The sequence below is a fragment of the Trachypithecus francoisi genome, unplaced genomic scaffold, assembly GCF_009764315.1.
Source record: "Trachypithecus francoisi isolate TF-2019V2 unplaced genomic scaffold, Tfra_2.0 Lachesis_group12, whole genome shotgun sequence".
Classification (NCBI taxonomy): Eukaryota; Metazoa; Chordata; class Mammalia; order Primates; family Cercopithecidae; genus Trachypithecus; species Trachypithecus francoisi.
This window is the reverse complement of record NW_022681457.1, coordinates 62,900,428-62,921,728: the sequence shown is the minus strand read 5'-3', so window position 1 is coordinate 62,921,728 and position 21,301 is coordinate 62,900,428. Positions and strand designations below refer to the sequence as shown.

The 21,301-nt window shown below is 53.1% G+C and overlaps 1 protein-coding gene across 4 annotated transcripts in view; it reads right to left on the bottom strand.

Annotated features, from left to right (window-relative positions):
- CHST8 (carbohydrate sulfotransferase 8) overlaps positions 1 to 21,301 on the bottom strand; it is a 151,611-nt gene that overhangs the window by 65,938 nt on the left and 64,372 nt on the right. For all 4 annotated transcript variants that reach the window (XM_033225630.1, XM_033225628.1, XM_033225629.1 and 1 more), the window contains one exon: positions 17,190 to 17,405. In XM_033225630.1, the coding sequence (XP_033081521.1) occupies positions 17,190 to 17,319 (130 nt within the window). In that variant the 5' untranslated portion in view covers positions 17,320 to 17,405. The remainder of the gene's footprint in view (positions 1 to 17,189; positions 17,406 to 21,301) is intronic.

Below are 21,301 nucleotides of genomic sequence, written 5' to 3'. Positions count from 1 at the left end.
TAATTCAAGCAGCGATCACTCGACCTGAAATATTATGAATGTAATTTCATTATTTGGTCTGTGCGGGTCGTGGGCAAGGGGTTACAATAATTGGCTTTGCTGAGTGCCTGCTGGAATGGCAATTTGTCACCCAATTCTGTGGCTGACAACCGACAGACAACTCACCCTGTGGGACCCAAGTCATTTGCCCCTGCCTGGCCCATGACCTGGCAGGTGACATTGTCAGGGTTGGCTCACAGCAGCCAGCCCAGACTTCAAGGTGAAGTGCTTTCCACATGAGCCATGAGGCACCTGTCCACCCATAGGTGTACGGTAATACCGGGGTGAGCACACATACTTGTACACAGCCAGGATTATGGGTGAGAGCCAGATGCACACACACATGCACACACAGGGACACCTGACCCTTCACCAGGACACACACACGTGTGCACAAGAAACAGAACGTATCTGCTGTGAGCAGGAATGAAGCATACCCCAATAGTCTGCAGGGCAGTGCCGTGCAGCCCCCAACCTCTAACCCAGGCTGGCCGTCCAATGCCATGCATCTCATAGCGTGGTGCTTGCTCCCAGCCCTGAGTGGTTGTCAGGTCACCAAGAAGACTTCAGACCTTTGGGATCTGAGGACCGGGATTTTAGTTCAAGCACTGACATTTCCTGGCTGTGTGACCTTGGGCAAGTGACTTTGCCTCTCTGTGCTTCAGTTTTCCCATCTGTAAAATACAGACGGATGCAGCGAGGCTCTGGCATGAGGATATCAGTAAAGCATGTAAAACACAGTGCCTGGTACACAGTAGGCACTGAATGCTTACACCATCATCAGTGCCCACACCACACCCCCAGATGCCACCTCCTTGAATGCTCTCAGGAGTCTCGGATCCCTCTCCCAGCCCCGGGAACATCGCCATGACACAGAGGCAGTAGGGAAGGCAAATCTGCAAAGTGTCCCTTGCTGGGTCAGGCCAGGCTCTTCTCCAAAGGGACTCTTGCTGGGTGTGGCTGCCACGGTGCTGGAGGCAGGGCAGAAAGGGAGCCAGGATGGCCATGCCTGCCACACCCCATCACTGTGGGAAGCAGGCTGCCAAGTCAGAAATCCTCCTCCATTTACACCCATGGGCACCCACACCCCCATCCCCAGGTGGATACTGGAGAGAGTGCTCACTCGCAGGAAGGCTTTGCTCAAAATGATTCTTCCTTTGCTACAGCAACAGAAGCTTGCCAGTGGGTGCAAATATTTGCACGTGGGTAACTGTACATAAATGAAGGAGGTTTTAATTAGGTGTGCTCCCCAGAACCCCACTCCCTGGCCCTTGCCTCCCCTTTATCTCTGCTGACCAGTCACCTCTTAGACCTCCCAGGTCCCCTGCCTGACCTGAATGGTGAACAGGTATCTGGCAGGACTCCCGGCTGCTGAACCAAACAGCGCCACCGAGGGGCTCTGTGCAGCCACTGTTGGTCAGCGGGGCCCAGGAGATGCTCTGCTCATGGACCGCTTGGGGTCTGGCTTCATGGGGGTCCTATGGGGCTGGAAGTAATTCTTAGAGTCCCCTTCCCACCAGGAGACCCACCGCCTCTGTGTCTTCCCAGGGGGCACAGGGAGAGCAGGCATGGAGCCAAATAGGGCCTAGCGGGCAGGTCTCGGCCCAATGGGGGTTTAGGGTATTGGAAAAATTCAGTCCTCTCAGCCCACCCAACCAACAGGAGGTGCCAAACGTCACCTATTATCTAACATTACATAACACATTCCAAATTAGAGTTGCCCCTTAAAATCAGGAGAATCCACATAAACGTATGTTACAGATTCTTAGCTTCTTTCTTTCTCTTTCTTTCTTTCTTTCTTTCTTTCTTTCTTTCTCTCTCTCTCTCTCTCTTTCTCCTTCCTTCCTTCTTCCCTTCCCTTCCCTTCCCCTCCCCTCCCCTCCCTTCTCTCTCTCTCTCTCTCTCCCTCTTTCTCTCTTTCTTCCCCTCTCTCTCCTCCTTCCTTTCTTTCTTTCCTCCTCTCTCCTCTCTCTCTCTCTCTCATCTCTCCTCTCCTCTCCTCTTTCTTTCTTTGACAGGGTCTCGCTCATCACCTAGGCTGGAGTGTAGTGCATGATTTCGGTTCACTGCAACCTCCGCCTCCTGGGTTCAAGCAATTCTCCTGTCTCAGCCTCCCAAGTACCTGTGATTATAGGTGCCTGCCACCAACTCCAGCTAAATTTTGTAATTTTAGTAGAGATGGGTTTCACCACGTTGGCCAGGCTAGTCTCAAACTCCTGACCTCAAGTGATCTGCCTGCCTCAGCCTCCCAAAGTGCTGGGATTACAGGCGCGAGCCACCGCACCTGGCCAGATTTTTAGCTTTTTAAAAAAACAAAACAAAAACAAAAAGGATGACCTGGCCACTCTGGATCTACACTCCTGCACAGAGCTCTGGGCTGGAGAGGAGCAGCGTGGCCCATGGCCCTGGGGCCTGCCTGTCCACTTTCCCCTCACACCATCCCCTTCCCCGCATCCTGTGGTCTCTCGCTCCCTGTGGCTCTGTCAGACCTACTGTCTGATGGGTCCCAGTGACCCCGCACAGTTTCCATGGGCATCCCCTCATTCCCCTCCCTCCAGTGCAGACCCAGACCCTGAGGGCAAAGGTCAAATGCACTCACAAATGGCTATAGCCTTTGGAGGAGGTGGGATGCGGTCTTGGGACTCCATCCAGGCCCTGAGGAACGCCGAGAGCAGCCTTCCCATGGTGAAGCACCTTTGGACACAACCAGAATGTAGTGAGGGGCTCACAGATCACCATCCCTGCATCCCACCCTGGTGGAGAACCATGAAGGCACACAGCTTGGTGGGGAGCTGGGATGGGGCCAGCTCACCCAACTCAGAAGTCTTCAGGCCTTCTGGGGAGGGCTGAAAAATGCCTTAACCAGGCCTCAGGGCAAGGTGACAGGCAGCCCCCGACTTCCGTCTGGGACTCCAGATGCGAACAGGAGAAGCCCCCAGGAGCTCCTCCACCACCCACTAGGAGCCTGCGCTGTGCAGGGACTCCCCAGTGGCAGCTGTCAGAGGGCACAACCTAACCGATTTAAGCTCAGCTATTTTCCCCACATAAAATAAAATTTCAAAATGAGCGAATCTTCCACTGACTTCTACTATGATTCAAGTCAAAACTGCAGAGCCACAAATCCTGGAAAATAAGCTTCATAATGAAAGCATCAGCAGGCATATAATGGTGAAGCTTTTTTGGCTTAAATGAGATCTGCCCAGCAGCTCCCAACTTCTGCAAATATTGTGAGAAGGAGAGGGGGACCTGCAGTGACCCTAAAGGCACCACAAATGGTGTCTTTAGACAAGAGCGGGATAACCCCACCGGCAGGCAGTTGGAGCCCAGCAGAAGGTGTGTCTAGACCCAGGGCGTGTGGGTCCTCGCCCGTCCCTACGAACCCACCACTTTGGCCTCCAGAACCAGACTTCCAAGCTCCTGTTGTCATAACTACCATCATTACCTTTTCAGGGTTTTAAAAAACCAAGACCCACGCAGTGGCCATGGAGAAGGACAACAATCGTAGCAACAGCCCTGTCCTTGGAGCGTGGGTGGACTCCTCACCACTTCCCTGCTGCCTGTGTTAGGAACAGGGGCTCGAGGACATCAAGAGCGTTGGCACACGGTGGGACCCCACCAGGCCCTTCTTCGTGCTGGCAGTGGGTGTGCCCCATTTCAACCCACTGGCTGTCCATAGGCCCTCCCCCTGGGCTCTGAGACTCCAGGCCAAGTGAGCCTGGGGGATGGGGTCAGACCCGGGCAAAGGGCCTCCCACCTCGGGCCCCTTTGGAGCCTGGTGCCACTTGGGGAATAGAGTCTCCTCTGCCCTCCGCCTCCCCACAGCAGCTGCCCGGGGCTGTGCAGGAGGCTTGGCTCTGGTGCCAGGTGACTCGCACTGAAAATGCTCAGGCAGTGAATGGGGACGGAGGTGGGGGAGGCGTAGGCACAGGCAGAGGGAAAAGAAGTCCAGCCATGTAGTATCCCTCCCTAACCCCCAGCCTTCAGTCCTCCTTGGGCTCAATGCCTGGCCCTCAGAGCAGTCCCAGCACTCCAGACCTGAGGTAATCCTGCGGCATCTCATGCACAGATTGTGACCCCTGCTTCCTCCTCCCCTAGTCCCTCCAATGCATTCTGGGCCAGACAGAGTGGGAACGGGGTCATCCCACACCTGAGACCTGCTCTGGGCCCTCTGGGCTTTGACTTACACTGCAGGTGAACAGAGCCGGATTCACCCCCCTCTGGGGTCCTCCAGGGAACAATTGGCCACTGTGGAGACACAACCCAACACCAGGGCTACCTGGGGACGCAGGACAAGCATCGGAACCGCCTGCTCCTCCTGGACCCTGCCTAGGCCCCCACATAATGGGAGACCCAGTTTTCCAGTTGGACTGAAATTTCAGACGGTGTCTTTGGTATGGGTTTTATTAATCCAACCAATGGAAGAGCCTTGGGGCTTCAGTTTGGGGAGTTGACAGTTGCCACAATCTGCTGGGTGTTGGCAAGAAATATCCTTCAAGAAAAATGGTAGAATAACATCAGAAAATAAAAGAAATATCCAGGAGTTTGAGGCTGCAGAGAGCTATGATCATACTGCACTGCAACCTGGGCAACAGAGCAGACCCCTTCTCTTAAAACAAAACATATAGGCCGGGCATGGTGGCTCATGCCTATAATCCCAGCACTTTGGGAGGCCAAGGTGGGTGGATTACTGAGGTGGATCACTGAGGTCAGGAGTTTGAGACCAGCCTGGCCAACATGGTGAAACTCTGTCTTTACGAAAAATACAAAATAAACCAGACGTGGTGGTGCACGCCTATAATCCCTATTACTGGGGAGGCTGAGATAGGAGAATCGCTTGAACTTGGGAGGCGGAGGTTGCAGTGAGCTGAGATCCAGCCTGGGTGACAGAGCGAGATTCCATCTCAAAAAACAAAAACAAAAAACAAACAACAAACATATAGACCATGACAATAACTTGTAGCAAAAGGAAAGAAGGACAGAGAAGGGGGAGCACAGGCTTTGGAATCAGGCAGATCTGGGATCAAATCCTGGCTGAGCCATGCAGGCTTCAGGACTTTGGGTAAATGACTGAACCTCCCTAAGTTTCAGTTGAGAATAAAGATGCCTGTGGAGGAGGGCGAGGGAAGACAGAGTAAGTACCACGTGCTAGGCACCCAATAAACAATAACCCTGAAGCTTGATTACATTGTCTCATTTTATAAATTACCATCACACACGTGCATGGAGCTCTGCGGTTTTCAAAGTCACTTTTGTCCATTACTTCATTAGATCTCCTCTTCTATTTTTAGAATGTTACTGTAGTTCTTTTAAAACATAAGTCACACTCTTATTGGACATGATCGTCCCAATTTTCTATTCTGCTCTCCTTTTTAATTTCCCCACCCCTAGGAACCTTTAGAAAAACAATTCTGGGACTGTTTCTATTAATATCAATTTTCAGATTACAGCGATGTGATGTCTGTTTCCTAATTTAATTAGGTGATTCCTGTTATTAGTTCCTACATGCTCATTATTTTTCATTTAGCATATTTTAATGCACCAAAGGAAAGTAAGGCTCTGGCTAGAGACTCCAGGGTGTCTTCTGCAGGAAGAGGCGAATATTCACTCCAATTGTAGAGGGTGGAGGAACCCAGGAAATCGTGGCCACGAAGAAGACTGGGAAGACACAGGATGGGTCTGCTACGGGGAACAGCCCAGGCTCAGGTGAGAGAGGCTTGAGACTGAGAAACTTTCACGGCAGAGACAGGGCCCACAGTGGGTACCCCCTCCAAATCAGGGCCTCCCAGGGAGGGTGGCAGTGAGGGTCATTCACGATCCCCCACCCTCAAACAGCAGAATCCAATGATGGTCCCACAGCCAGCACCACCCAGACCCATCAAACCCACTGGGCTTGGGGTATCCAGACCTGAAGTTTCCATGTTCAGACCCTGCCTATTTCTGGCACCTGGGCAATCACCATGCGGGGAGCACTCCATGTCCACCCCTCCGTCAGTACCAGTCTTTGCACAACTCCAGGGGGCACCCTTCACACTGCAATCTATGTGAACCATACCCCAGAATTAGCATAAAGCACAGTATGGGTGTGTCCCTGCTGGGTGCAAAACAGCAATTGGGGCTTGGCTTTCTGGGCCCCTGGGCTCTGGCCACCCTCTCTGCCCCTCCCCACCTCCAATTGTGCATAATGATGGCTGGCCTGGCCTAGCAGGAACCTTCACAAAGACATTCTGGAGTTTATGAGAAAAAAGGAGGGCAGGACTTCCAGAGCCACGCTTGGAAGGAACACTGTTATAAGCACCCCACCCACAGCCCTGACGCGGAGAGCCTGGTGCATTAGGTGACAAGGAGGGGGCACTCCAGGAGCACTGAAAACCCAGTGGGTGGCTTTCCCTGGAGTGAAATTGTCTCCACTGTGGCCCAGGAAAAGTGAGGCACGGGAGGGCGATGTGGCCCTTGTCAGCCTTGGGTGCTGTTCAGGAAGATAGTTTGAAGCTGCAGGTGCATTGTTTAGAAACACTGGGTTCTGAGAGTCCCAGCCCTGCTGATTTTGAGATAATGTATTGCCAGCTACTTAACAGGATGGATCACTGCAATTACATGTCACTTCTGATATTCACAGTCACAACAAGGATGTGTCAGCCTCGCAAGGTTTGTAGGAAATATATATGATGTTCCACAATGCCGTTAGAAAATGGTTTCAGGAAACAGACTCGAGGGTTCCAATAAAACCCACCTGCCCAGGGAAAGCAGCCAGCTCCATGGAAACTGGAGGGGCCGATACCAGCCCCAGAAGGAGTGTGGGCTTAGACGCCCAGCTGCGCGAGGACCGGACTCGCTCTGAGAGGGCCAGTACGCTTATTTCCCCTGCAGCCAACCGGACCCAGCTGCTCAGAGAGGGCAGTCAGGGGCGGCCGCTGCACTTCTGTTGCCTCTGTCACCCTCCTTTGGGTGAGCTGTTGAGAGCCTCTTAGCAGGCGCCCCTGTGGTCCTGGCATTTGTCTCAGAGCTCTAGGGGGACACACTCAGAACATGACAGTCACTACAGGATCTGGACAGAATTTCTGATGTTGCAGTTTAGTCCTCCGCACAGGCACAGGCACAGGCAGGGCAATCTGTCCCTGGTAACCCTGGGACCCAGAGGGAGGGCCACACTTTCTCCAATCAACACAGCGCTGCCTCCAGGAGATCAAAACAAGAGCCCTGGCATCAGGCAGAACCGCAGGCATTGGACTTCTGGGTCTGTCCATTTCTAGCTGTGAGATAATGGACATGACGCATAACAGCACGTGCTCTGGAGGGAGACCCCTGGTTCCACTGGAAACTCACCCAAGCCCGCTTCACTACTTCCACTGCAGGTCAGTACCTCCTATGCACTAGAGAGGACAAACAAGCAGCCCACAGTTCCCCTCCTCCAGGAAGTCCTCCTGACTCCTCCAGCACTCACCTCTCAAGAAAGGTTTACAATCTGCCTTAAGTGTCCCCCAGGCCCCACTGAGCCAGGGCCAGGCCTCCCCTCCACTGCCCCCAGATTGGAATCCTCTAGGGAAGGGCCTGGATAACCTCCTTCCTTGACCCCACAGATTGTGAGCTCCCGAGAGCAGAGCCCGAGCTTCCTCCTCCCGTGTCTCCATCTCCCTATGCACCCCTCCCCTGCCTCAGTACAGCTAAGAGGCTGGGCTTGCAGGGCCCTCACACAGATGGGCATGTACAGATCTCTTCCTGCGGTGGGCAAGCCCAGGGACCCAGGCGTGGAGGTCCCATCCCAGGACAATGTGAGGTTTGGGCAGAAAAGCATGAATTTCCATGCTGGCATCCAGCCCAATAGGGAGCATGGACAGCTTCCAGGACACTGGTTTCCTGGCCTGGAAATGTGGAGTAGATGTGAGTCCAGAGCTGCCAGCCCCTATCCCAAGGCAAGGCTCTCTCACAGCCCTCTCTGCCCTGCATGGCACCAGCACCCAGGCCTGGGGTGTATGAGGGTGAAGGAGTGAGTGTGTTGACCTGTGAGTGGAGACGCAGGTGCAGAGGGGCTAGGACATGGTGGGGGCTTCCTGCCTGTCTTGCCTGGTCCTTCATTCTGTGGGGCTGGATACCCCTTGGTGGAGAAGCTACAGGGAGATGCCATGCACCCTGCCAAGCATTTCAGATGCCGTAAGCCCCAAATGGAACTGGTGATCTCCTGCCCTCTCCCCACAACCTCTCCCCATCTGGCACATCTGCCCCAGTGAATGGCACCCCCAACCCCCCTCCTCTACAGCCAGAAACCCAAGTCCCCCTGAACCAAGACCACAGCCCTCCCCACCTCCTCGTCCTCTCACTCAAAAGGCCTCCAATGCTGCATGTGACATCCTTGGTTGCCCCGAATCTCCTTGCATTTGCCGCATCTCCCTCTCTGCTCCCTGCCCACGGCCACACAACAGGCAGCCAGCAGAATTGGCTGGCTGGCTTCCTTCCTTCCTTCCTTCCTTCCTTCCTTCCTTCCTTTCCTCCCTCCTTCCCTTCCTTCCTTCCTTCTTTCCCTTTCTTTCTTTCTTTCTCTCTTTCCTCTCTCTCTTTCTTTCTCTTTCTTTCCTTCCTTCCTCCTTCCCTCCTTCTCTCTCTCTTTCCTTCCTTCCCTCCTCTCTCTCTCTTTCTTTCTCTTTCTTTCCTTCCTCCTCCTTCCCTCCTTCTCTCTCTCTTTCTTTCTTTCTTTCTTTTTGACAGAGTCTCGCTTTGTTGCCCAGGCTGGAGTGCAGTGGCGTGATCTCAGCTCACTGGATAAAGGACTGTAGTTCTTTTTAAAAGAACTACGACCTCTGCCTTATGGGTTCAAGTGATTCTCCTGCCTCCGCTTCCCAGGTAGTTGGGATTACAGGCCCATGCCACCACGCCTGGCTAATTTTTGTATTTTTAGTAGAGACAGGGTTTTGCCATGTTGCCCAGGCTGGTTTTGAACTCCTGACCTCAGGTGATCCACCGACCTCAGCCTCCCAAAGTGTTGGAATTACAGGTGTGAGCCACCATGCCCGGCCTGGAATGAGCTTTCTGATGAACCACTCCCTACTCCAGGGTCCCCAGAGCTCCTTGTTGCCAGGGGCCAAGACTGGCTCCTCTACCACACTGCAAGGGCCTGCTGGGCCCAGGGCCGGCCGTGTCTTCGGCCAGGAGTCTAGATTCACAGGTCATGCTGCAGCCCCTAAACCACTTAGAGTTCTCCACGTGCCGCATTCTCTCAGGACTCTAATCCTTTATCCACACTATTCTCTCTGCCCAGGCTCTGCTCCAGGCCCTGAACACAACAATACCGGGTGCCCCAAGTTCTGGGGAGACAGTATGGTTCAGTGAACAATAGGCAGCCACCGAGGCCACATCCCAGCTCTGACGACCAGAAGGGTTGGAGACCCCTGCCTTAAAAAACTAAAAGTAGAACTACCATTCACTCCCTGAATCCCACTCCTGGGTATCCACTCAGAGGAAAAGTCATCATATGAAAAAGACACATGCTCATGAATATTTACTGCTGCACAATTCACAATTGCAAAGCTATGGAACCAACCTAAGTGCCCATCAACCAATGAGCAGATAAAGAAAATATAGTGGCCGGGTGCAGTGGCTCATGCCTGTAATCCCAGCACTGTGGGAGGCTGAGGTGGGTGGATCACCTGAGGTTAGGAATCCGAGACCAGCCTGGCCAACATGGTGAAACACTGTCTCTACTGAAAACACACAAATTAGCCAGGTGTGGTGGTGGGCACCTGTAATCCCAGCAACTAAGGAGGCTGAGGCAGGGGAATCGCTCCAACCCAGGAGGCAGAGGTTGCAGTGAGATGAGATTACACCACTGCACTGCAGCCTGGGAGACAAAAGCAAAACTCCATTTCAAAAAAAAAAGAAAGAGGCCGGGCGCGGTGGCTCAAGCCTGTAATCCCAGCACTTTGGGAGGCCGAGACGGGTGGATCATGAGGTCAGGAGATCGAGACCATCCTGGCTAACACCGTGAAACCCCATCTCTACTAAAAAATACAAAAAACTAGCCAGGTGAGGTGGCGGGCACCTGTAGTCCCAGCTACTCGGGAGGCTGAGGCAGGAGAATGGTGTAAACCCGGGAGGCGGAGCTTGCAGTGAGCTGAGATCTGGCCACTGCACTCCAGCCTGGGCGATAGAGCGAGATTCCGTCTCAAAAAAAAGGAAAGAAAGAAAGAAAGAAAAAAAGAAAGAAATAAAAGAAAGAAAGAAAGAAAGAAAGAAAGAAGAAAATGTGGTAGATATACACCATGGAATACTACTCAACCATAAAAAGGAACAAAATAATGTCTTTTGCAGCAACTTGGATAGAGGGGGAGGCCATTATTCTAAGTGAACTAATTCAGGAATGGAAAACCAAATACCACATGTCCTCATTTATAAGTGGGAGCTAAGCAGTGGGGATGTAAAGTCATGAAAGTGACACAATAGACTATGGGACTTGGGGGAGAAGGCTGGGGAGCAGGTGAGGAATAAAAGACTACATATTGGGTATGGTGTACCCTGCTTGGGTGACAGACGGGTGCACTAAAATCTCCTAATTTACCACTAAATAACTTATCCATATAACCAAAAACCACCTATACCCCCCCAAACTACTGAAATTTTAAAAGTAGTAAATGAGTATTAAATATATGTAAAGTGCTTGTGATTGTGCCTGGCTCAACTCGAGGACCTGAGAGCATTAGCTAGTATTAGTATTGTTGCTGCTTCTGTGTCTGCCCCAGTGAATGCTGGCACATTGTCTCAAACTAGACATAATTTATTTGTAAGAATTATATGTAGCCAGTTGTGGTGGCTCACACCTGTAATCTCAGCACTTTGGGAGGCTGAGGTGGGAGATCACTTGAGCCCAGGAGTTTGAGACCAGTCTGGGCAACATAGTGAGATCCTGTCTGTATAAAAAATAAAATAGGCTGGGCGTGATGGCTCACGCCTGTAATCCTACCACTTTGGGAGGCCGAGGCAGGCGGATCACGAGGTCAGGAGATTGAGACCATCCTGGCTAACACAGGTGAAACCCTGTCTCTACTAAAAACATAAAAAAATTAGCTGGGCGTAGTGGCGGGCCCCTGTAGTCCCAGCTATTCGGGAGGCTGAGGCAGGAGAATGGCGTGAACCCGGGAGGCAGAGCTTGTAGTGAGCCAAGATCACACCACTGCACTCCAGACTGGGTGACAGGGCAAGCCTGGGTGTAGTGGCATCTGCCTAACATCTCAGCTACACAGGAGGCTTAGGTGGGAGGATCACTTGAGCCCGGGAGGTCAAAGCTGCAGTGAACTAAGCTGCAGTGAGCTATCTTGGCAAGACTACACACCAGCTCGGGCAACAAAGCAAGACCTTGCCTCTTGAAGGAAAAGAAAAGGGAAGGGAAGGGAGGGGAAGGGAAGGGGAGGGGAGGGGCAGAGAGGAGAGAGGAGGGAAGGGAAGGGAAGGGAAAATTTTATGCATTAGAACATATAAAGCCAGACGTGGTGGCTCACGCCTGTAATCCCAACACTTTGGGAGGCCAAGGCGGGTAGATCACCTAAAGCTCAGGAGTTCAAGACCAGCCTGGCCAACATGGTGAAACTCTGTCTCTACTAAAAAGACAAAAATTAGCTAGGTGTGGTGGCGGACAGCTGTAATCCCAGCTACTTGGGAGGTTGAGACTTGAGCATTGCTTGAACCTGGGAGGCAGAGCTTGCAGTGAGCTGAGATCACGTCACTGCACTCCAGCTTGGGCTACAGAGAGAGACTCTGTCTCAAAAAAGTAAAGTTCTTAGTACAAGGCCTGGCCCATGGTAAATTTCAGTCAATATTCATTATTATCTTCATCGTTAAATTTCCCTGTGCCCTGCAGGAATGCCCTGAGACAGGTCACAGACCTAGGAGTCATCAGGGGGCTGTCCAGTCCCAGTGTCTGTGCTAGGGGTCCCTGAGGGGGATCTTGCTGTCCACCACAGCTGCCTCCCCACTGGGCACCCAAGAACTACCATCCACAACTCCTTGACTCCAAGAAAAGGCAAAGGGCTCTGAAGCGTGGGGTGGCCCCACTTAAAGAAAACTCACTCTTAAAAGAAGGAAGGATTAAGTTCCTTAAAAGAAGAAACTATTTACAGTGTGCCAGCAACAGAATCTGTATGGTAACATTATATATGGGTATATATATATGAATAAACTGCAACAGAATCTGTATGGTAACATTATATATATGAATAAACTACAACAGAATCTGTATGGTAACATTATATATGAATAAACTACAACAGAATCTGTATGGTAACACTGTATTTTATGTACATATCTATGAATAAACCAATCAATCCACACCACTCACTTTGGCTTCATGGGTCACTGACAATGACTCACCTTGCCCCATTAAAACAAAATCCATTCCACTTAAAAGAATGAAGGAGGAATGATAAAATCAGAACATTGCCACTGTGTAACCCCTAATGAATGGCTGGATCCAGGTACGATCGCTGGCAGCTGATAACACAAGACAGCCAGGCAGACAGGAGCCTCCTGATGGAATAATACAGAACCACCCATGAATTCCCGCCCCCCCAAACTCCCCCAGAACAAAACAAAAACCAATCCAAACCTGTATCTGATCAAGCTTCAAGATTCACCTAATTTATTGGACAACAAAGAACAGAGAACAACGTGATCCATATCAGACAGGCCCAATCAGCCAAATCCCAATTTACAAAAAGTTCTACAGGAACCGTGACCTGGTTTCCTCAAATAAATAGAGGGAGGAAAATACAGATGGAGAAGGAAACTTACAGATTACAGACTTAAAAGACTTATCCGCCAACTGCCATGTGAGGGCCTATTCTGGATATTGGATAGAACAAATTGGAAATAAAGGTAATCACATTTGTGAGACAGCTAGACATTTGCACACTGTCTGACTATTTGATTGAGGAATCGTTAAATTTGATGTTATTAAGGAATGAGTTTAGTGGTAAGGTCAACAAAACAGTTCTTATCTTTTAAACTGAGAAATACATTGAAACATTTATGGCTGAGGTTGGGAATGGTGGCTCACGCCTGTAATCCCAGCACTTTGGGAGGCCGAGGCGGGCAGATCACCTGAGGTCAGGGGTTCGAGACCAGCCTGACCAACATGGAGAAACTCTATCTCTACTAAAAATACAAAATTAGCCAGTGGTGGTGGTACATGCCTGAAATCCCAGCTACTCGAGAGGCTGAGGCAGGAGAATCGCTTGAACCCAGGAGGCAGAGTTTGCAGTGAGCTGAGATTGCACCATTGCACTCCAGCCTGGGGAGCAAGAACAAAACTCTGTGAAAGAAAGAAAGTAAGGAAGGAAGGGAGGGAGGGAGGGAGGGAGGGAAGGAGGAAAGAAAGAAAGAAAGAAAGAAAGAAAGAAAGAAGAGAGAGAGAGAGAGAGAGAGAAAGAAAGAGAAAGAAAGAAAGAAAGAAAGAAAGAAAGAAAGAAAGAAAGAAAGAAAGAAAGAAGGAAGGAAAGGGAGGGAGAGAGAAAGAGAGAGAGAGAGAAAGGAGGGAGGGAGGGAAGGAAGGAAGGAAGGAAGGAAGGAAGGAAGGAAGGAAGGAGAAATATTTACAGCTGAATTGATAGGCTATCTGGTATAGATTTCAAAAATCACATGGAAGAAGGGAAGTGGATGGTGCTGTGGATGGGGCCAGCCTGGTGTGGGTGGAGGGTGCTGGGTGCCAGGTACGTGATGTTCATGGCACTATCCTACTCCACTACTGCATGTGTTCCAAACTCTGTATGATAAAACATTCACAAAGAAAGCAGCTCTTAAAATTCAGTTTGCTCAACCAAATGTGGAGTCAGCCTTCTGCAGCCCCCAGAGCCAGTACACTGGGAGTTCTTTGTTGTTTGAGACAAAGTCCGGCCCTGTCACCCAGGCTGGAGCACAGTGGCACAATCTCGGCTCACTGCAGCCTCGACCTCCTGGGCTCAAAGGATCCTCCCACCTCAGCTTCCCAAGTAGCTGAGACTACAGGTGTGTACCGCTATACCCAGCTAACTTTGTTTATTTTTTTGTAGAGACAGGGTCTTGCTATGTTGCCCAGGCTGGTCTAGAACTCCTAGGCTCAAGTGATTCTCCCACCCAGGCCTCCCAAAGTGCTGAGATTACAGGCATGCGCCACCACACCTGGCCGTTGGTGTTTGTTATTCTTGATTCTGGCCTGGTCTCCAAGTCTTTCTCTTGGAGAAGAGGTGAGTCTTGTCTACTGGGTCAAAAAGTGAATTTCCTGAAAGCAGAAGCTCTGGCCTCTGGGCCTGGCAATCTGGAGACTGGAAAAGAACTCTTAACTGGAGAGGCGAATTCTCTGATACACAAAACTTCATCTTCGAATGTGGGTAACTTACTGGGTAGCTCTTCCTGTTTCCAAAGATTTGATTTGGACTAGAGCAACAAAGATGTTTAAAATGTGGTTTGATTTACAAAAGTTTGGCAACCCCCTACCATTCCATCTACTGCCTGAGCCAGGTGAGCTTGGCTGGCTGATCCACGTAAAGTTCAGGTGCTGTTAACACCTGGTGGCTGCATGGGAGAGACACGAATGAGGCCAGGCCCCAAGGGATCTCAAGCAACTCAGAACTCCCGCCACTCCTTGTCCCCTTTCTACACTTGTAGTGCCACAAACTGCAGCTCCCAGAGAACTCCGTCACCAAAACAGTTCATGCCACGGTGTAGAATTTCCTCCATAGATCTGCTCATCTCTACTCCCAACCCGCCGCCCCAACACCTGCCTGTTTGCCTGATTGGGATGGCAGGGTAGCTCCCAGAATCTGTTCCTCCCACCAACAGAAATTCACAGGGAGAAGGCTTGTCAGGGGCCCTTGGGGCCACCCAGCCATGCAACTGGACACATACATTTTATAAGCACTGGTTTCCAACAGATAAATGTAATCAAGGTTTATATGCTCAGAGAAGCCAACAGGATGGGATTGTTTCACTTGAAAGATCAGAAGAAAATTGTAACTAATGTTGTGGAAAATTACTTTGATATTGCTTTCTTGGTACCGAATCACAATTAGGCTGCCGTGAGAAGTACAGGGAAGGAATAAATGAATAGTAACAAATCAACACAAACAGCCTGTGTCAGAGGCACTTTGCTCAGGGAAAGTAACGTAAGCATTACTTAAAGTTTTATGACTGTGTTTGGTGTGATTTACCCAGACCATCAAGTCTGCCCGTCACCTGGCACGTGGTGAGGCTGGTCTGGCTACATGGACCATCAGAAGACCCACGTGTGCTCCTTGCCAGGTCTGCCAGCTGTAGAGGGATGATGGCCTTGGCTCCATGCCATATGACACCACCTGCCAGCCTGAGGCTCCGATCTTCCCAGAAATCCCAGCCGTCCCGTGGGTCCCCAGCCCACCTGTAATCCACACATGTGTGTACTCAGGCAGCTGGGTAGGGCAACAGGGACCTGCACAGCAAGCGCTGTGGCTGCAGCAGGGCAGGGCACTAGCTGAGGCCACCAAACCACAGTCAGATCCACGAGTGTCCCACTCCAGGTAGGGTCCAGGCCCCGGTCCCAGGTAGGCATCACAGGCACACTCATGCCTCCTCTCCCAGGCTCCTCCTGTAGAATGTGGGCACTGGCTGTCTGGACCCTCTGCCTACATGCACCCCCAACCACGCACACACCAAGGACACACCCAGGCAGTGTTTGCTTGCCCTTCTTCCTGAGTTTGCTTCTAGGCAGGTAACACGTGACCATAGGTACCAGCTCGCTGTCTTCCCTGATGGCGCTGTCCCGAGGGGCCCTGTTCTGCCAGCGCAGTGTCATGAGCTGCTCTGCGGCTCATGTGAGGCTGCAAAGCTCCCACAGGAGAGCTGGCTCTGCTGTGCACCTACTGCTCCAGAAGCCTGGGAGCGGCCAGACACTTCTGACAGCCACCACCTGTGGGACTCTGGCCTAGGCATGAGTCAGCACCCATGACTCGCCCACCATCTCCTGGAGGCCACTGCCTTGGCTGCCTCCCTCTGACTCTCAACTCATCCACCTGCCCATGGGAAGCCTCTGGCAGCTGCCAGACCCAGGGCCCCAGCACTGGCCTCCTCGTGCTCTTTTCACCTTCCTTCCTGGTGTCCACGGGCCCTCAATCTGCACTAAGGGCCACACATCATGGGTGCTCGTCCACAATGGGGGTGGGGGTGGAGGGGTTGCAGATAAGACCCCTTCCTGTGCTCTGGGCTTCCGGCAGGGGTTTGTGCAGGAACCCCTCTGCCTACACCTCCGGCCCCCTTCTCTTTCATCCTGTCTCTGGCTCATAGCACAGAGCAACCAAGAGAGAGTGAGTGGGTTTCCCTGGGGAGGAGCGGTGTCTCCGGGGGTGCACCAGCCTGTCCATGCCCTAGAGCATGTGGACTGTGAGTGTGTGGCTTCTGCTGAGACACCTCCCCTCCTCTCCCTCCAAAGCAGAGAGCTCCCAGGTCTTGGCACCCTGCCAGCTGACCTTCTGTCCTGCCAAATCTTTGGGACGCAGACCGTGTCCCAGCAGCAGAGACCTTGCCTGAACTCCCCTCTCCACACTCTGTCTGCCCTGAGATGCCAGAATCATCCTTCCTGCTCTGGCCTCCCTGCCATCCCACCTGTCCCCAGCAGCGCTCTGTGACTCCAGTGGGCCACCAGGTAGGGGTGGAAAGGAAGTGGCAGTGGGGGACCTTCGGAGGGGGTCTTGGCCTCACAAAACCAGGAGGTACCCTGACCCCCTTTGTCCAGACCAGAGGGGCTAGATTCTCCAGGGCTGAGCAGGGAAACCGAGTCTCACCTGTGGGGCATGGGTTCAGGGAGAAGTTGTCCACTTTCTGATATCCCTGACAATGTGGAAGAGATCTGAGAGGTGGCGGAATCCTGTTTAAATCTGAGTTGCATCAAAGGCAACAACTGGCTCAATAGACAGCAGCCTTGCCATGACCCCCAAGAGAGGCCACCCTGCTGCTAGGCACTGGCTGGAGGTCTTGCATCAGACACAGCACTCCCACATTGAGACTGATGCCTTCCCCGGGAAGCCAGGACTCTGCCTGCTGGGGGTCTTGGCACAGACTTGCTCCTTTCCCCCAAGCCCAGCACACCAGGGCAGCCGTGGAGGCCTGAGCTTCAGGCTGGAAAGCTGGGGGGGTTGATGGCAGGACTCAGCACAAGGACTCACCTGGCGCCTGCTGGGGGGCGAGTTCCGTGGGGTCCTGCAGGCTGATGAAGAGGAGGAGGCCTGCAGCTCCGAACAGCAGGACGGATGAGAACATGCAGGCCAGCCGCATCGTTCCAGGTCGCGGGGTCATCCGGGACTCGCTCAGGGGTCACCTCTCGGGTGTGGGAGGCACGTTCTTCCCTCATCGTCCACACCAGGCGTCCATCAGGCCGAGGTCTACGGGGCAGAGTGGGGACAGTCATCACCGAGGTGCAAGGCACCAGGGCAGGTGGAGGCCCCACTCACTGCAGCAACCCAAGTGTAATTCCCGGATGCCTCTCCCTCTACAAGTTACCCAGGGGTGCCCTTTCCACCCTTTCATGCCCGGGAGGCTAAGGGCAGCCTGTTCCCACCTGTGGCTGGAATGCTAGCTTTCCACCAGGGTCTCCTGTATCTGCACCTCCAGAAAAATCATGTAATGAGACACTGTCTGGCCCTGCCTGGGGAGCCGGAGTGGGAACCCCCAGGCCCCTAGTCAGTAGCCAGCAGCCATCCCCTGCACTGTCCAGACCTCCAAATAAGCATGTGTGCCCCCAGGGTGGGGGCCTAGGTACTGGCGGGAACCTGGGTCCTTGTCCCTGGCACCCGGCCCAGTGGGCACAAAAGATCTTGAATGTGCCTCCACCCTGCTCCTCTCTGTAGGGTACTGGGGACAAGGTCTTCACAGAGCAGGCAGCTCTGAGAAGGGGCCTGCTAGGCTCAAAAAATATTCAGGCACAGACGGACTCCCCCACACCAGCCAGGGCTGTCCTCACTGATGGACTGACAGATGGGTTGGCGGATGGCAGTCCCTCTGGACAGTCACACCAGAGGGAGCTGAGGCTCTGGCCAGACCACAGGAGTCCCTGAGCTCGAGGCCCTTGGCCTGGAGGGGAGATGGGGCAGTTAAACCTGGGTCCAGCAGACTCCAAGCTCAGAGGTGCAGAGGCTGCGTGCTAACACCCCCTCATGTTCCTGGGGGTGGGCACTAACTGCTCCGGCCACTGCAGACCCAGAGTATATCCACGTGACCTACTCCTTACCCTGCTTCCTCCTAAAGGGCAGGGAGAGAAATTCCCCATCCCCCACATAGCAGCCAGTCATGCCAACAGGGCCAGGCTGTGCATCGAGATGGGGGCACCCCAAGGCCATTTGCCCAAAGGAAGAATATAAGTTCCTGCAGTGGAGGGTAGAGAGAGCATGGGCAGAGTACAGGGGGAGGAAGGCACAGGCGGCAGGCACCCCAGGGAGCCCCCCTCCTTTGAAGGTCGGTCACTCTGTCCCCTTACTTTCCAGTGGGCCTGCTGGCCAGGCCCGGGGGACCACCCTTCTTTCACCCAAGGAGCCCTGGGGAAAACTTCCCCACCCTGGCATAGGTCAGTGTCTGAGGGAGGTGAGGCCAGGCGGGCAGCTCCCAGTAGCCTCTGAGCCCACAGCTAGGTAGCTGGTCAAGCCCCAGGCCAAATGTGCTGCTTGGCCGAAGGACATTTCCCTGCCCAGGGACAATACTTCAGCCAGGCGACTCCTCCCCAACATGGACCCAAGCACTGGGGGAAGAAGCCCCCACATCCAGCCCATGGAGCATGAGGGATGAGAAGAGGCGCTCTCCCTGCTCCCCACCCATAACTCCCCACAACCAGATTGTTCTCCTGAAAAGCTCAAGGGCTGGGGAGGGTAAATTATAGGTTTGGGTTTCTCCCCTCTGCAGTCTCTGTAATTATTTTTTCACTCAGTTAACTTTAATTAACCTGCCCCAGGCCTCTCCGCACCGGGAAGGCACCTGATGCTGGGCTCTCTGGACTGTGCCAAGCAGGTGGTTCCTGCGGCCTTCCAGCTTTTTACAGAAGCACTGAGCTGGGCCTGTTTTGTCTCTGGAGCTGGCTCCGGGGTGTCAGGCCGGCCCCGACCTCACTGCAATGACCTCTGCCCTAAAGACAAACTGCTACTTCCTGTCACCCACCAAGGCCACCCCTACCCTGCCTGCAGAGGGTAGAAATGGACAGTCACGTGTCCCCAAGGGCTCAGACTCAAAGCCCCTTGTGTGGGGCTGGGGCCTCTCCCTCCATGGCTGCCCTGGATGAGGCCATCCTGAGGACTTGGGGTTCACTGCTTTGCAAAGACACAGATGCAGCAGTGCAAGCCCCACAGCAGGCTGCGACGCCCTACCATTCCCCAAGCCCTTCCCTCTGTGAGGACAGCGCTGCACTGCAGAGTCCGAGGCCCACAGGGCCCAACCCCAAAGGCTCAGGAGAGAGTGAGCGGCTGACGAGGGAGGCAGAGCTGTTCTCTCCAGCCTCACTCGGGGGAGCCCCAGGCAGTCATAGAAAGGAGTTAGAAGAATGGAAAAGACGTCACACACCAACATAGCGGAGCCATGGCTCTCAGATGGGGACCAGGAAGAGCATGCAGGGTCTCTCAGGAGCAGCCGCTGTTGCAGGGTCATGGGGACAGCGTTCACATGTGCACCGCACCCACGGACCTAAGCAGATGTGGGTTCGCTAACGCGCATATGCACACATGCCCGGGTGCATGCCGGCCAGTGTCTGCACACACACACCATCGATGGTCCCCAGCAAGGCCCCAGCTGGAAAGCAACCGTCACGAGCCCCTGAGTAAGCTGACCACACTTTGGGCGCACTTCCAGCAGCCTCCTGAGTCAGACACCAGGAAGCCAGTTTGACCTAGGGTAGCCTCCAACATCAAGACATTTTGGAAGGAGGGAGGGAGGAAGGAGAACAAGTTCATGGCTAGTGCCCAGCACTACCTGGTAAAACAGCTAATAAGGGGTCAATATCAGGCTCTACTTGATGAACAAAGGGGACTCAGGAGCATGTGTGATCATCATCTCATTTGTTCAGTAGCTGGCGCTGCAGAATGGTTACAAGAGAGCTGGCCGGTGCTCTCTTCTCCCCCAGTCTGTCTCCATTCAAGCCAGTACAGACATCCACTGTCAAGGACTAAATAGGTCCTGCAGCCAAGACCTGTCCTCACTTGTTTCTGAACCTGCCCAAACCAAACCCACCCCATGATGCCTGGCTCCAGCCACCCATGTGCCTGGGAACCAGAGCAAGGACCACATCCATGCCCCCAAATCCAGGAAAGGGAAGAGGACACAGACCCAGGACCACACCTCCATGGTGGTAGAGCTTCATCTGTTCGAGTTCCCCCTTTCAAAGACCCTGCCTTTGCTGGCCCCCCAGAGAGAACATGAACATCCTCTCTACACCAGGGAAGCTGGCATTGGAGCCGCCTGTGGCTTCAGGGTCCAGCCCCTAAGCCCCAGACCCCAGTTTTTCCCTCTGGGACCCTCAGCTCTGTGTTTGTTCTCACTGGGGGCCATCTGACCAGCTAACTCCCTGCTCCGTGCAAAGAGAAATCAAAAGGTCAGCGTGCCTCCCCTCCTGGGTAACTGGCCAGCAGTATGGCTGGGCCTTCAATGCCCCACAAGGAAGCCAATTGGACTCTATAGAAGCCTCCTTTCCCCTAAGGTGTGGGAAGGAAGGGTGGTCACTGACAGACCCCCGGGCATTCCAGGCGGTGTGGAATCCTCTATTGTTCCTCAAGGACCCCAGGCTTCAAAGTCACAAGTTGTTTTCAAGGCAACAAGAGCTGCTGGTCTAAGAGCTGTCTGTCTGCCTCTCCTGGGAGTCCAGCTGCTGCCTGGGGAGTGGACACCACCATCTGTCACAGACTGGGGCCTGGAAGGCTGGGGGGTGGGGCAAAAAACCAGTCACAGGCCTCAGCCTCCACCTGGGACTGTCCCATCCTCACCACAGACTACATCACTCTCAGCTCTGATGACAAGGGCAAAACCTGCCTTCACCTCCCTATACCCATCCCAACACCATCAGACAATAAGAAAATCCAGCCTGCCAGGGGCACAGAAGAGGGAGGGTTCAGGCAAGAAAAATAAACAGCCCCAGAGAGTTTCCAGCAGCTCCTGCCCAGCCTCACAATTCCCAGTCCTCCTGGTGGCTTTTCTCCCTGAGGCCTGAATGGCGTCACCAATTTTTACTTCAAGAAAAAAAAAAGATCCAATTAATCTTATAAACACCTACTGGGACACAGGGCAGGGCAAAGGATTCCTCCCATTT